The 16,042-nt window shown below is 42.5% G+C and overlaps 1 protein-coding gene across 1 annotated transcript in view; it reads right to left on the minus strand.

The window, feature by feature from the left end:
* Positions 1–16,042, minus strand: part of erfl3 (Ets2 repressor factor like 3) — a 68,965-nt gene that overhangs the window by 7,184 nt on the left and 45,739 nt on the right. Inside the window, exons 3-4 of the mRNA XM_042489325.2 lie at positions 1,560–1,675; positions 242–1,389 (exon numbers count right to left, since the gene is read on the minus strand). Of these exons, the coding sequence (XP_042345259.2) occupies positions 242–1,389; positions 1,560–1,675 (1,264 nt within the window). The remainder of the gene's footprint in view (positions 1–241; positions 1,390–1,559; positions 1,676–16,042) is intronic.

The raw sequence follows: 16,042 nt of genomic DNA on the forward strand, positions 1-16,042 counted from the left end.
TGCTTTTGCTTTTCATTTACTTTCATTTATGCAAAATTTTCTTTGACGGTTTTACTTAATTTGTGCTCATTTCTAGTAGCTCATTGCCTTCTTCCCATGTTTCTGAAAAAGATCAAGCCATTTTGCTCATGTTTCAAAGGGTTAAGACATTGTTAAGCAGTGTTGTAATCTTGTGGTGATTCATGTCACACATTTCCCTGCACAGATCATAATGCGTAATGTTTTGGTCCATGTATCTCACCTTTATCTTGGGAAGTCCTGCACTGTTGAGGGACTGCGTTGAGGAGGATGCAGAGATGAGACCTGAGCCGCTGGCTGAGCTAAGGTCACTGCCGAACGACAGCGAGGAGCCCAGGCCAGATGTCGACGACATGGACCCAGATCCTGAGGACAGTGAGCTCTGCCTGGGTTTACTCTGGCTTTGACTCTCCCTCTGCTTCCTCCCCAGTGGTGGCGGCTGCAGCTTGAACTTGAAGGGAGACATGTGTGGAGGCTCCTCGCCCAGGTGAAGCGGGTGGTGCATGGGATGAGGATGAGTGTGAGGGTGGGCAGAATGAGGAGGATGCGGGTGGTGGTGGGCGGAGTGAGCCAGAGGTGGATGGTGGTGCCGTTCTCCTCCTCTCTCTCCTCCCCCTGCCGTCGCTGCTCTCTCGGCTCTCTCGGCTGCTCCTCTCTCTCCGGTCAGACCCGCCTTGTCTGCCGCAGGCCGGTGTGGCTGCGGGATGACGATGTTGGGGTACTGAAGGAAAGCTCTGGGGCTGAGGCCATAGTTGTACACCGACTGGGTGTGAGCTTGTAGGTAGCGCTTCATGTCCTCTGGGTTGAAGGAGAAGTGGGAGCCTAACATGGGTGACAAAGTTGGTGAGGGGGTGTAGGGGAGGTGAGATGTTGGGGTCATGGAGAGTGCTGGAGACAGGGGAGGTGCTAGGAGGCCAGCTCCTCCCGGCCCTGGCAGAGGGGACACTGGGAAGGGCGACAGGGATTCTGGGTGGATCCTGTGCCCTGTGTGGCCTCGGGAGCCTGGGTGCCCGGCAGGGTTACCTGGTCCTCCATACATACGGAACAGGGTTTCATGAGACAGACGGGGATGGATGATACTCCGGTAACCTCCTCCACCACCACCAGGTCCTCCTCCACTCACACCCCGTTCTCCTCTCTCTTCCCCTGCCCCTGTGTTGCCCTCCTCAATCTCAGAATTGACCGACGTGCCGTCGCTGCAATCGCTCACGGATCCCCGTGCCATTCGGCGGGCCACAGAGCTGAACATGCCACCGGGGCTGCGCAGGTCCTCGTTGGGGGAGAGGACTTCAGAGGGAGTCGAAGGAGGAAAGCGGAAGTGAGTCCCCGCACCGGTCGGCACAGGGGGTGCACTCTGAGGAACACTGCTTCCTGGAGACGTAAAGGGAGGGAGAGAAAAAAAGAAAGGGAGAATACTAAGAAATAATATATACTGTTTTCCTGTGTAATCCTATGTAATCATGCTATCCTATTGTGGGATTAGGAGATATCTGAACTTGCACAGGCATGCACACACACAGCGCTAGACTCTCCAGGCTTACCAGTGGAGCCCATGTCGATGAAGGGATAGTTGACCAAAACGAGTTTATTGAAGTTGAACTTATAGGTGAACCTCTTGCCTTTGGTTTTATGGAGGATCCTCTTGTTGTAGTAGTATCTGAAAGAGAGAATAAAGCAAAATGTTCACCTGGTCCCCCTCTACAGAATTCACTCTCACTCTATCTTTTTCATACATGCTGTAGCAAATCTCTTCCCTCTGACTTAACTACCCTTTACACTTTCAATATCTGGAACGAGAATAGGGGATGTGTTAATAACTCAGGATATTTTGACTGGAATTAGTACCTTTTTTAGGTGGCAATGTAAAGTAGTAGTAAACCTTTTTAAACTTGCTAAAAGAAAATACACACGTTTAACATGCAGTATTTGAATATGTGTGGATATTTACATTGTTTTATATGTATGCATGCTTCACAAGCGTGTTTCTGTGTATACATACGCATGCATATATATGTGCATATGCAGTACAATTTTGTACTAGTACAATATTTTGTTTTTCAAATTGTGAAAAGAAATCAATGGCCTTTTATTTTCATGTTCTGTTTTTTTAAATTTTATTTTTATATATATTTTTATTTTTCGACTAGTGTCACTGTTGTTAGAATGATTATACATTTTTGCATTCTATTTTTTAAAATTAATTAATCATTTAATTAAATTAATTAATTACCTATTTATTTATTTGTTCCCCAATTTATTTACTTTTTCTGGGTCCTTGGAGGGTGGGGTATGCATGTTTAAATATTTTTATTTATTGTATATTGACTGAAAAACCTATAATTACAGTTTTCAAAAAAAGCAAAATATTAAGAAAAGACTGTGCACACACATGCCTGATGCATGCAGACAAATGTAAAGACACACACCGGGGTTAAGTACAGCAATTTTAATGAAGCCTGTAGCACCAGAAATGTGAATACTAATCCTTGGCCTATTAACAGCACCAAAACATTTAATTTAAAATGTACACCTCATTTGGGAATATCATTTTGTTCCAGAAGTCATTGACACAATGACAGATGTGCCTGCACCCTCAAGCACACACTTTAATAAGCTCAAGTCTTTCATGTCTCCCCCTCCCTTCTAATGATAGATATTACAGAGTGTTGTATGACATTTGCACAAAGCAGACCCAGTATGCGGAGGGGGGGCATGAGGAAGAGGACGAAGAGAGGGGAGAGAACAGACAGATGAGAGGTGGTGGATGGACTGAGCTGTGGAGCAGAAGGGATGCTGTGTGGAGGGATAAACGAACAATTTGAAGAAAAGAAGTCAATGGATGATGTTAAATTTTGATTGTAAATGGGTTGTAAGCAGGGATGCATGATAATATTGACACATTGGTTTGCAACAGTATAAGAATTTTACAGTGTGATAACTGATTCAGAAAGTATTACACTGTCACTGTATTACAGATTTAATAAAATTTTAGTTAGAATGACCCCTAGAAGAATGAACACCGAAAGGCTAGATTTGGTTGAACTAGTGTTTTATCTCTATAATTAGGACTTAAAACCATTTTTTGAATGAAAGAATGTGTAAAAAGTCTCCCTTTTGGAAATAACTAAAATAAAGATGAGAATTTCCATCCAGTTACATTTTTTCCCCAATCAGTAGACAAGCAAATGTACACAGTACGATATTCGTCAATGACGTGCCACTTGGGCTGACATAGTCATGGTCATGGTCATGGTCATGGTCATGGTCATGGTCATTGTCATTGGAATTGGCAGTTATTGGCTTTAAAATTAAATATCAGAAAAAGCCAACATGTTGGCTTTATGATACAACAAACGTATTTTTTTCATTGACAAAGTGAACAGGCACAAAACATCAACCCTAAGTTGAAGTATTTTCGCAATTAATTAATATTATTCAGTGAAAAGCATTGTATTTCATGTATTTTCATGCATGTATTTCATCTGCTTGTGGGCCATCGAGATAAGAGTATGCATAATATGATGTTAATTCCACAACAGAAGAGACTTACTGAAAAACAAAATTGAAAAAAAAACGGTGCACATATCGATATCGGTATTAGTAATAGACCACATAAGTTGTTATATACTTTCAATATCACATATTGGCAGCTTGACAGTTTTAACAGTCTCTGTCATTCATTTTGCTAGATGGACCCATCTCTTTATGTAACAGGGAAGCAAAGCCACCAATAATTCACCCCATCTTTATCTGTTTATGTAATGGCCATTCTCTGTTTTTTTCATGCTTTCTCTCTCCCATGGCTCCTGCCTACAGTACAAGGCTCCATTTTTATTAACCTTTGTCCAGCTACAGCTCTTTATGTAACATCTCTCTGCTTTCTTCCCCAGATCCACATCCACTTTATGTAACCTCTAGATCCCTGGCTGCCAACCCTCACACACACTGAGGGAGACAGAGCGAAGGAAAGAGGAAGAGATAAAGAGCAAGAAGAGGAACAAAGACGGTGTGTTTGTCTGTGAGGGAGATAACAAGCTCGTGTGGCGTGCTGCTCACCAAAACTACCACCTATCCTTTCCAACGGTGCCCCTGGCTATTGAACACAAGATTCATCCAGACTGCGCATTTGCTCATCATGTCTGCATACCTACCTACCTGCTTTTATAACGCTCGGCTCTGCTTTCCCTTCCTGCAGCCATGTGTCTGCTGGCACAAGTTAAGTGAAGTGTGCTGACAAAGAAAGGGGCTTCAGGGTATGCAGGTAATGCAGAGTTAATCAGAGCCCATTGACTATCATTATACTGAGTAGTAGTTATCCAGACGGCTGTGTGTGTGTGTGTGTGTGTGTGTGTGTGTGTGTGTGTGTGTGTGTGTGTGTGTGTGTGTGTGAGAGAGTATCTGTGTGTTTGGCGGTGGGGAGGTGTTGTCCTTCACCCCCTCTTATTATGCTTATTACACAGACTGGTTGGGACATTTTTGCTCTGGGAACAGGCTGTTGCTCTTTTTCACTTGTTCACTTCAACCCTCCTCCTCTTCTTTTCTTTATCCTACTGATACCTCTCTCTCTTTCTGTCATCAATCCACCTCCCCCTCTTTATCCCGACTCTCTCCCTGCGCTACACTCATCCCCTGAGGCAACGAGGGAGAGAGAGGGAGAGACAGAGAGAGACAGGACAGGCCTGCACTGTTGAAAACATTGTTTACGCCAGGCACAAAGCAGCATGTAATTTCTGCTCTAAGGGAGACACTCACAAGGGCCGGGAAGGAGGGGAGAGAGGCAGTTGGGAGCGAGGGGACGGACGGAGACAGGCAGGAAGTCAAGCAGAATTAAAACCACAACAGGATTGTGATTGAATTAGCTGATGATAGAAAAGTCAACAAGCTGTGCTAGGGCTCACATATGGGTCTCAAATGGGTCTATAAATAATATGGACTGCAAGGGTTGAAAAGAAACAAGTCTTCTGACTCACCACACTTGCTGAAAAATGATATAAACTTGCAAGTTTAACATGAAACCCTGAATAACATGCAAGTTGGCAAACACTGTGTAAATACGCAACCTGCAATGTCTTCTTACCATCTGCTTAAAGGGACAGTTGACCCCAAAATAAAAAAATCCATATTTTTCCTCTTACCTGTAGTGCTATTGATTAATCTAGATTGTTTTGGTGTGAGTTTCTGAATGTTATATATGGGCCGTAGAGATGTCTGTCTTCTCTTTATAATAATGGAACTAGATGGCACTCAGCTTGTGGTGCTCAAAGTGCCAAACAGTACATTTACAAAACTCAACAGCAATGTCTCTTTCCAGAAATCATGACTAGGTTACTCAAGATAATCCACAGACCTCATTTTGAGCAGTTTTGTGTAGGAACTATTTTCTTTCTACAGAACTATAGCCGCCGACCACATCACTTTGCAGAAGGAGGCGTGCATATACTGCTAGCTCACCTAGCACCACTGACCTAACTAACATTACAGCTTAGCCAAGTAAGATGCCATTCTGTTTACATCTTAGGCTGTCATAAGCATGAGCCTCTTGTGCTTGTGTAGATGCACGCTTCCTTCTGTGCAGTGATATGGTGGCCGGGTGTAGTCTGGGTGTAGAAAGACAATAGTTCCTACAAGAAATTGCAACGAGGTCTGTGGATTAGCTTGAATAAGCGGGTCATGATATCTGGCGAGAGTTTTTCAAATGTGCTATCTAGTTCCATTATACTGAAAGCAATTAACAAGCACAATTCTTAAGTGCACTGTTTTTGTGGCTCTATTTGACTTTTAATGATTGGAAATGACCATGATCACTCCTTTTATCGACATTTCTATATTTATATTCTCTCTCGCTCTCTCTGTCTATATATATATATATATAAATGCAATCTTGAGGACAGGGAAATTTGAAAAGAGGGATGCATGAGACTTAAATGATGATCTCCTCTTCCACAGACATTTATCGCTACACCTCCTGTCTTACCACACTGCATCACTTTGTTGTCAATCACCACCAACCTCCAGGCAAATTCTCTCTTATTTGCATAAAGTCAAACATGTTCAACTTTCGACCTCTCTTTATAACGTTTATAACGGCACTCATCAGCACAGCTTCCAAAATTACAATACAGTTGAATCAACTCTTCTTTAAAACAAAAACTAAACATTATAACCTTCATGACCATCAGACTTATTGTGAGCCGTGGTATTAGAATGTGTTCATATTAGATAGGTAGACCGGAGTGTATAATTGGCATAAATATGGACGCACCCCAAAGGCCAATGTCACTATGCTGACACATCTGTCTGACGCTGGCTCACAACAGTTGGATAGTAGGGAGTGCGGCCAACTAAAAATGTTCTGTGCGCTTGGCTGCACACACACATGCAGCTAATACAAAGAATGCTGAGACGCATAGTTGGAAGCAGACAACAACTTTGCGTAATCCTAGCCACGGTAACTGAAGCAGTGTTTAGAGCACATGGTCACCCGCTCCTTCTCCATGCCCCCCCGCCGTCATACAGGCAGACAGTCTTTGAAGAGCATTTGAACTCACTTCAAAAGAGAAGAAAGAGATTCTTTGAGTGCCTGTGTTTAGCTGCCCACCGCACTCGCCTTACACACACACATACACACACAACTCCCATATCCTGACTCTATAACTGCCATTTCATTCAGGCATACTCAAACACATGGCTGCATGTGTGCCCCCACACACCCCCAGAACACATCATCCAGAAGATGCAGCTTTATCCCGCTCCCTGTTTAACCAAAAGAGTAGATTGAACAATCAATGCATGTATGGATTTAGGCAAAGCTTTCAGGGAAACAGAGGGAAGGCTTTCTATCAGCTCAGTTGTTACTGTGTGTGATTCTAGGCCAGGGATTAAGGCTGCGATTACACAGACCTACTGTGGTCCAAAACATTATGATCAAAGCAGAGACACACACACCAGAGTGCAGGAACTCAACGGCAATATATGAAAATAAGATATTTTAAAGAAGCCCTTTAACAAGGCTTGACATCATTTAAAATCACTGTATTGGTATTTACCATTGTGTCATTTGAGATTATTTTTTTTTATTTTGGTGTTGCTACCAGGGTTGTCCTGATCAAGTTTTTTTGGGCCCAGATCCTGTTTAAAGTCATTTGATATTGAGTATCCGCCAATAATGAGTCCCGATCCGATACTTGTATTTACATGGATAACACTGCTGCTTACTTTAAAGTTATTAAAATCAATTCAGTGTATATGCTTGACAGTTTAATAGCTCTGCAATGCAAAACAAGAAAAAAGGTCGGCATCCAAACAACATTGAGGTCCGGGAGCTCTTAACCCTTGTGATCAACCGCCATATAACAGAGATGGTAAATGATTTTTATTGTCATGTTATGCCATTGTTATTGTTTATAAAGCGCTGCCTTTACATATTTTATATATCACACTAGAAGCAACACTGTTGTGTTACATGTCACACCTATCTGTTTCAAGATAGCACAGTGGAGCAGCACAATGCCGCTGTCGTTTGGTTCTGTGTAATAATGCAAAGGCAGCATGACGAGGGGACTTTTAGTGGCCCTGTAGAGCTCTCTGTGTAAAAAGATCTAAAAAGAGTGTTAAACAAAAAAAAGGACATGCAGTGGACATAGACTTAGATGCAGTACTCAAAAATTATTGAGGTTGGATACCTAATTTTTTGTATTACCCTATAATATGATATCCGTACAAGCTCACCAATCTATATCAGTATCACTCTCTACACACACACACACACACACACACACACACACACACACACACACACACACGAATGTCAACCCTAAAAACAAAGTGAACCAGACCGCTTGTGTGTGCGTGGACAGACTGTGCCTTGCCCATTGTTGGGCTGTAAATAGGCGCTGACTGTGACAGGAAGTTGGGATTACAATACTCCCCATGAGCCTCGTGTTTATTTTCTGCCTCTTTCGTCAGCATTGGCCGTTACACACACATCCCAGCCAGATCCTTCTCCACAACACATGCAAACACACACACCAGCTGCTCACGCTCAGGTGTGTGAGCACAAGTTGCACACGTGAGAGTGCTTTGTGCAGAAGCCAGGTTTGACGAGTGTTTACTGTCTCAAAAAAGGAAATGTGTTTGTGCAGGGATGTGGGTGTATATATATTTAAATATGTGTGAAGAGGGCGATCTGGTCAGGGTCCGATTAGGACCATCACATGCTCTGTGGGTGTGAATATGTACTCGAGCACACTCTGGTGTGTGTGTGTGTGTGTATGTGTGTGTATTCCACCCCGCACAGAAAATAAAGGCCTCATTCAGTCAGGGACAATGACATACACACAACGCTCATGTGAACCAAACACATACATGCTGCAGATAGAGACAATGGAAAGACAATGCATGCAAGCATACGTTGAACACAAAGTCGTACAGTGGTACTGTCCCTGGGTGCTCCCTCTGCACTTTCTCTCTGGCCCTGGGTGTTTCCACACAATGCGCTGATGTAGAGAGAGGCCTTCTGACCTATAAACAGGCCCAGCCAGCTACGTGAGTAACACTGTGTGCATAGGCAGCAGTATTTCCTGCAGGATGTGTTGTAGATGTGGTCACTGGGGTTATGTCTATATGCACAGCAGAGCCAGTTTTAGAGTAGCAGGTTAAGAATGGACACTGTATTTTAGGGCTTTTCTTGGAGGACAGGAGCTTTGGCAGGGATTCCCACACATTCATTTTTTTCTTTTTTTTTCTGATAACGGTGCCAAAATGATACTTTTAAAATGTGATGGAGCTATTTGTTGGAAGTATTTAGTTAACTATTAAACATGAGTACTGTTGTTTTATTATTATAGATATTTGCCTTATTTAGATTAGATTTTGATCATGTTTTCTTCAGATCATGGTTTTCTACCAGAGCAAGAGAGGCAGAAGAAGCTATGATTCCTTTGCTCCTTTGATTGCTGGCTTGTTTTTGGCTAAATAAATCAAAAGAACCACAACAGTTTTGAACGGACATTAGACTACTTTTGCCTGTGTACATCACATGCTGTAGCCTCACTGTCAATGAACCGGCACACAGCGGCAGACACACACACTCTCTCTGTCTCTCTTGACCACAAACTTATGGCACAATCAATCTGGCACCAAAATGAGGCACCGAAATTTGCATCATGATTTGGTCCACTAGGCACTGCTGGTATAGGAACCATATCGTGCAGTTATTCATTGCGCCACAATCTTGAAATGCATATTGTTGTAACCTAAAGGCGCAGTGAAAGTTTGAAAAAGTCTGTGAAACTTTACCATTGACTGTGCTGGGACTAAAAGTTTGCAGTCACTCACTCTGCACTCTGATTCTCCTCTAATCCATCAGATCACCTTTGATCGGATCAACTGATCAGTTATCCACACTGCGACTTAAACTGCCACTGAGGGGATAAAAATAACTTGTGATGAGTTCCACCTGTGCTAGTTCAAAAACATCCAAATTTAGAGATAGGGCACAAAATGATTTTTTTTTAAAAAAGGACAAATGCACACAAGAAAAAAAAGGAAAGTTTGCTGATGCCTGCACAGGAATACTGTGTAACGTTCGTTCTATTTAAGTGTTTTCTGTGGTGGCAATTTTCCAGCTGTGGTGGCCCATCACAGTTCAATGAATGTTGGACATGAAGCAAACACTACAAACGTGTGCAAGCAAGCATGCATTGGCAAGAGTCTGTGTACAATGGTGCATTTGTGTATGTGAATGTGCACATGTGCTGTGTTGTTAATCTTTGCCAGCTGTGCATGGCAGTCCCCCTGACCTCTGACCACTGTGCTGAAGCGAATGTGGGCTGCTGGCTGGAGGATGGGGGTGGGGGGGCTGGAGGTCTCTGGGAGCTGGGACCTCTTAGCATGATTACACTCATTAAGCTAGGACTCTGTAATGACTGATTGGCACCAGGCCTCATTTCCCCAACTCTCCTTTGTACATACAGGTCTCGTTTATAAGAGCGCAGCAGTGGTGCAGAGAAAAAGACGGAGGGGTGAAGGCTCTATCTTTTTATTAGTGGACAGCTTGACTTCCCTGTCCCGCCAAATGATCCCTCAAGATGAAAATGCAACTGATGGATAAAGATGATGTCCTTGCTTTCATTCATTACTTGCACCAAAAATGTCAGACAGCCCTGACCTCAGAGCACTGACATACTCTGATCAACAGCAACAAGCCTTCATATTCTAGCTTTCATTTTTACCAGGGATGTCCCAATCCGATCAAAAGGATCAGTATCAGGCCCAAAGCATTTTTTAACTGATCTGTATCGGTTATTTTGAGCACGCGCCCCGCCCGATCCTTATATCATTTATAGTGTTCTGTAATTTTATTACAATGCTACACTAACTGGTTTGAAAGCAATTTCTGAAGACACAATAATAGTTAGTTTACTCTATTATTCTGTTGAAAAATGCTGCACTAAGAATAATTGTGACAAGAGCCATATAAAAAGTTTGGTTACATTGTTATTTTTGTAAAACTAAATTGAAAAAAACCCTTAAGAAACTGCTTGGATGCAGACATATTTCTTGTATTGCATTGCAGAACTGTTACACTGTCAAGCATAAACACTGGAATGATTTTAGTAACTTTAATGCACTTGAGGTGTGTATTCTGCGGCTTTATTACCCAGGTAAATACAAGTAATTAATTCACTGAACAAGGCAGAACAACAAACTTATCCATTACTAAATGAATAAAAGTCTAACCTCTTCCAAGCATGCACACATACATGCACACGCTTGCACGCGCACACACACACACACACAGACACAAACACAAACACACACATACACACACACACACAGACACAAACACAAACACACACATACACACACAGTGGGAGTGTAATCCTCTCAACAGGAGTGGGAATTTCACAGCGGCCGTGGGAGCGGGACACCAAGATGACGCATGGACTGAGGCTGTGTCCCCTCAACGGAAAGCAAACACATATGCACATGCGCACACACACACACACACACACACACACACACACACACACACACACACACACACACACACACACACACACACACACACACACAATGCAGCAGTGCTGATTAAGGGAATTTCCACCATGTGCATGGCAGACAGGAAAGAATAAGATCACTGAGGTAAAAAATAATAATTACTAAGGCTAAGTGATGAAAAGAACACTTCAAAACAGGCGTGCCTTTTCAAGTATGTGAGCATGTGTGTGTATGCTAATTGCCAAATGCCGACTCTCGTCTCCTTTATTAGCAGACTCCAGGTTTTCTCCATATGAAGGGCACGAGGTGGCCTGTTCTCCAACAGTTTGCTTCCATATGGGGACTGTTACCATGCACATGTGTGTTTGTATGCCTCTGTTATATCTTCATTAATCTTTAGTGCCATTAATCCTCCTGCCACATTACTATTGATGTGCGCCTTGGGAGGCTTCATTTCCAGTGTCTCTTGCGGTGAAGGACTGAGGACAGATCTAATGTCAAATCAGGTGACTACATGGACTTAGGTGTGTGTGCATGTGTGTGTTGTTTTGTTGACTGTCCTTCCCGCTCTAAGCCTGAAGTGACTCTGCTCAATTTACAGGCACAGAGGGAGACGACCTGGCCATAGGATGGGGCATGAGGACACGAGTGCCAGAGGGGGAACTCCTGTGTAGAAAACTTTCTGATAATCAGTCTCTAAGGCCGGTCCATCAGAGGCGCACTAAGACCCGCTATATATACACACTTCCTGCAGCCTAAGCTCCAAATCTGTTGCAGCTCTAGAGGATGGACATGCTATAAATACACAGCCTGACCACAAGTATCTGCATCCATATCTTTTTTCTCTCTAATTCAGGAATCCGACTCTGAGTGTGTGTGTGTGTGTGTGCCACATGTACACATCAGTAGTCCATGTTAATTCCCTCTGTCCCCATAGGAACTCATCTGTAAGAGACATTATCTTAATCTCACCGCTGTAAATGACTGCACATAAACCCTCCCAGCCTAAATTAAGCAATTCAATGCATTTCCCTCTTTTAATGGCCTATGTTGGCTTTCTTTAAAGTGCTTATCCTAATCTTGGCTCTGTTTGGCTGTAAACATTAACAACAAGCCGGGGACACAAGACACAGTGATTGAGATGGTCTTCTTATTACGACTGTCATCAAGAGTCCCCAAGAGATATGTGATGTTTGTAATACTGAACCTTAATGTGCAAAGAGGTCATTTAGTTTTAGGATTGATCACACGAGTGATTAGGTGTATAATTAAGCAATACTGTAACCTAATGTCTCATTGTAAAGGCACAAGCACAAAAAAATCAGAGGACAGCTGCGTAGATCAAATTTGATCTGTTTTTTTGGGCCTTTTTTACCTTGCAGAATCCCAACTATGTTGTTAGTCCTGAAACAATTTGTTTTATTGACATGTCGGTCCAATTTCATTTACCTCATACTTAGCAAACCCAATTTAAAGGTCAATGAAGCAGGTCTAGCCAGAGAAAAACTCAACCAACCATCAGATACAAAGTTTAAAATATGCCACAATATAAGCTTGGACAGTATCACCAGGGTATTTAGAAATCCTGAAGGTTTTTTAATACCGTCATAAATACAGATGCTCCTCTTTCTATAAAACTTATTGTATGTAGTGCACAGCACACACCACCAGAGCTCAGTCTCCGGTCTCTAATGATGGAACAGACAGCTGAGCTGAAAGACATTGTGACACCTAATGGTTGAGGGATAAGTTACAGGACTTAAAACAGCTGGCAGCCAGCAACAGCAGAGAGAGACTATGGGGAATAACGGCATGTTTTTTTTACATCTAACTTGGTGAATTAAGGATTTATTTTTACCACTGAAGCTGGTGATTGTTGGAGCAATGGACTTCCTATCACTTATATAGTCATATACAGTCATAAACTGTATACCCCGGTGAAATTTCAGGGAGGTATGAAATGTTATATACTGTCCAAGCCTACCACAATATTATTCTTCACAATAAGTGAGTGACTGAAGTGTAAATCCGATGATAAAGTAAATCAGTGATAGGGAATTGCCAGGCTAATGGTGTCAAAATGTCACATTCTCATGTGATATTTATACTTGAACTTGAAGCTCAGGGTCACGACCAAAACTGTGTCAAACCAGTGCTGTGACACACTAATGGGCTTGGCTGAGCAGGCGTCCATTGATATAACTAAAAGGTGTAAAGGTGTGACCGGCCAAATGGGTCAGTGCTGTAACTCTACTTGGAGAATAATAGTAGCTAAACTTCTCCAGGTCAATAGTGTGTGAAGGCATGTGGCCAGGGTCACTCTTACGACATTTACACTTATTATAGACTTGGTTAAGTGCTATTAGTGCCTTGGCAGGCATGACTAATGCAATGTCTGGGTGAAACAGAGCCAGAGAGTTAAAGCTACTGAGGTCTGTGGGTCTGAATGAAATGCTTCCAGCAGGTCAGTGCTATAACTGGAATCAAATGCCAGGGTCACAGATGGTATTCCCAATTTGTTTCTTTACAATAAATATAGCCTCAGGGGCGTCTGTGTGTGATTAAGAGACACAACATCATTTACTGAATACTTGCATCAGTGTTAGTTTATATACAAGTATAAAACAACTCTTTTTGATCACTCAACATGTGCTCACATCCCTTTTGCACATGGCAACCACATTGCTGCCAGAAAGGAGATTGTAGCATACTTGGCCTCATGATAGAGTATTTTAAAGGGCAGCACTTGAGGAGTTCATGACCATAGGTGAGGGTTGGAACATGCATAGACTGATAAATCGCCTTTAGGCTCAGCTCCCTCTTTACCTCAACAGTCCAATAAAATTGCTCCCGCTGTATCAATCCAGACGAATCTCATTCATCTTTATCATCATGCCACTGCAGAGCCTTTTCACTACTTGAGTGGCCTCCACAATCAAAAGTTAAAACACCCTGGTAGCCTCGGACTTTGTGCACAGACTAATAGGTTGGGCATCCCTGGATGATGACCAGCTGGGGACCTTTGCTGCATGTCAAGCTCTGTTTCTATCTCCCCTTATTTAATTGCATCCCTGTGCTGTGCTGATTTCTAGGATTTTAGGATGTTTCTGGGATTTTAGGACATTTCTAAGATTTTAAGACATTTCTAGAATTTTAGGACATTAGGCACTTGGCCAGGACCTTTATCGAGGGTGCAAGGGATCCTCCACTGGCAATAACCCTAACCCTTTTGATAAACAAGCTCTATTTTGGTGTTGTTTAATGCACTCTGACACCTTCTGCATATTAAAAGTGTAAAAATAATTCCCAGAGTAAATCACTATATTTTATTGTAAATTGGAAAATGGTTGGGGGGCCACTCGACACGCAATCGGGGGCCAGATTTGGCCCGTGAGTGGTAAGTTCAGTATCACTGCTTTAGAAGTTCCTTAAAGTGGTAGTTCCACGCCCTGACAGTATCCCTTGACGAGGTCAGCAGTTCTCCTCCCCTGCTGAGAGGAGCCTGGGAAAGGCACTGCCTGTTCTTTTTGAATTATCTGGAAAAGGAGCAATTTCATCCCCCATCCATGACTTGAAACCTGGAGACAGTACGATCTCAGGCTCATTCCGCTCATAAACGATGGCATTACAAGTCCTGAGAGCCAGGTAGCCTACCAAAGCCCCTGCTTTTTCCCCACTGCCCACGTGGCAACACAACACAACTCTATACTTCCTTGAGTCGGTCAACCACCCACAAGTCTGTGGCTCCATGTTAACTGTGTCATGGGGACCAACAGATTAGTGCAAGCTCACACATCAGGCCTGGTGTCAGAAGGGGACCAACTGGATATGATTCATTAAAGGCCTTTGAATCACTTTTAGTCTGGCCCTTAATCAGTCAGTGATTTTGAATGAATATATCTCTGCTATGAAAGTTAATGTTCTTACTCCTCTTACTTAATTTTATTCAAAGTGCAGTTTGGATTTATTTTATTACCTTGGCTGTTCTAAATCGACAATAGCATTTTTATGTAATTTGATTGCAAGACCTCAATAAAATAGTCATTCAACAAGAATATGTGGACTCTTCAAATATTAGCATATACTAAATGCTATTGTGAATATGCCGCACTGCACAAGTCCACAGCTCCTTATCATAATCATGACCTCATCTGGTGCATTTGCTGGTCCCCACAGAGGAAAAGTTAAAGGTCAGGAACAAGAGCAAATACAGATGAATGAATACACACTCCCACATAGAGATACACAATGAATCAAACAAGAGCCCCTTTTACTCTGGCCACATTTACACTGCTTGTTCAAGGCAGGAATACTGTGCTGCTACTCCACCTCGTTGTTCTGTATAAATGGCACGATCATGAATGGGAGGACAGAGTTGTCTCGCCTTTAAGCCACCATGGACGGTAATAGCAAGAGCAAAAACAGTGTCTGTATTAACAGGACAGCTGGAGAGACAGGACCATGGGCAGGACGGGCTTGACGTTTTGAGAGTGTGTTATGCCTGCAACCCACTGCAGGAGATTTAAAAAGCAGGTAATAGCAGTTAACAGCTAACTCAAGAACATTGGCCGTAAATGTCCACAAATTGGGAAAACAATGAAATGTGGGAGCTCATTACCCTCTGAGCAGCAGATGAGATAGGCCACAAATAATAGAGACGGTAAAAGATTGTGACTGCCCTATTATACCACTGGTATTGTTTATAAAGCGCTGCCAATGTGTATGTTATGTCATACAAGAGACAAGAGATAAAGTTGTCATATTACAAGAAGAAAGTTATAATTATACAAGAAAAAAAGTCGTAATTTTATGGCAATAACATATTTTTAAAAGAAAGGGAATTACAGAAGAAAAGGGAAGAAGGAAAGATATTACAGAAATAAACTTTGACAGAAAACTAGAAAAGACAATAGCAAAGGCGGCCTCCTTGTCAACCAATATCCCACGCACAGTCAACAGGTAACCTGCTGACCTGTGCTCTCACCTGTTTTATAGTTTGCTGGCAATATGTTTATTTATGTAA

Source organism: Plectropomus leopardus, chromosome 11, assembly GCF_026936395.1.
Source record: "Plectropomus leopardus strain MGB_pleo_1.0 chromosome 11, ASM2693639v1, whole genome shotgun sequence".
NCBI lineage: Eukaryota > Metazoa > Chordata > Actinopteri > Perciformes > Serranidae > Plectropomus > Plectropomus leopardus.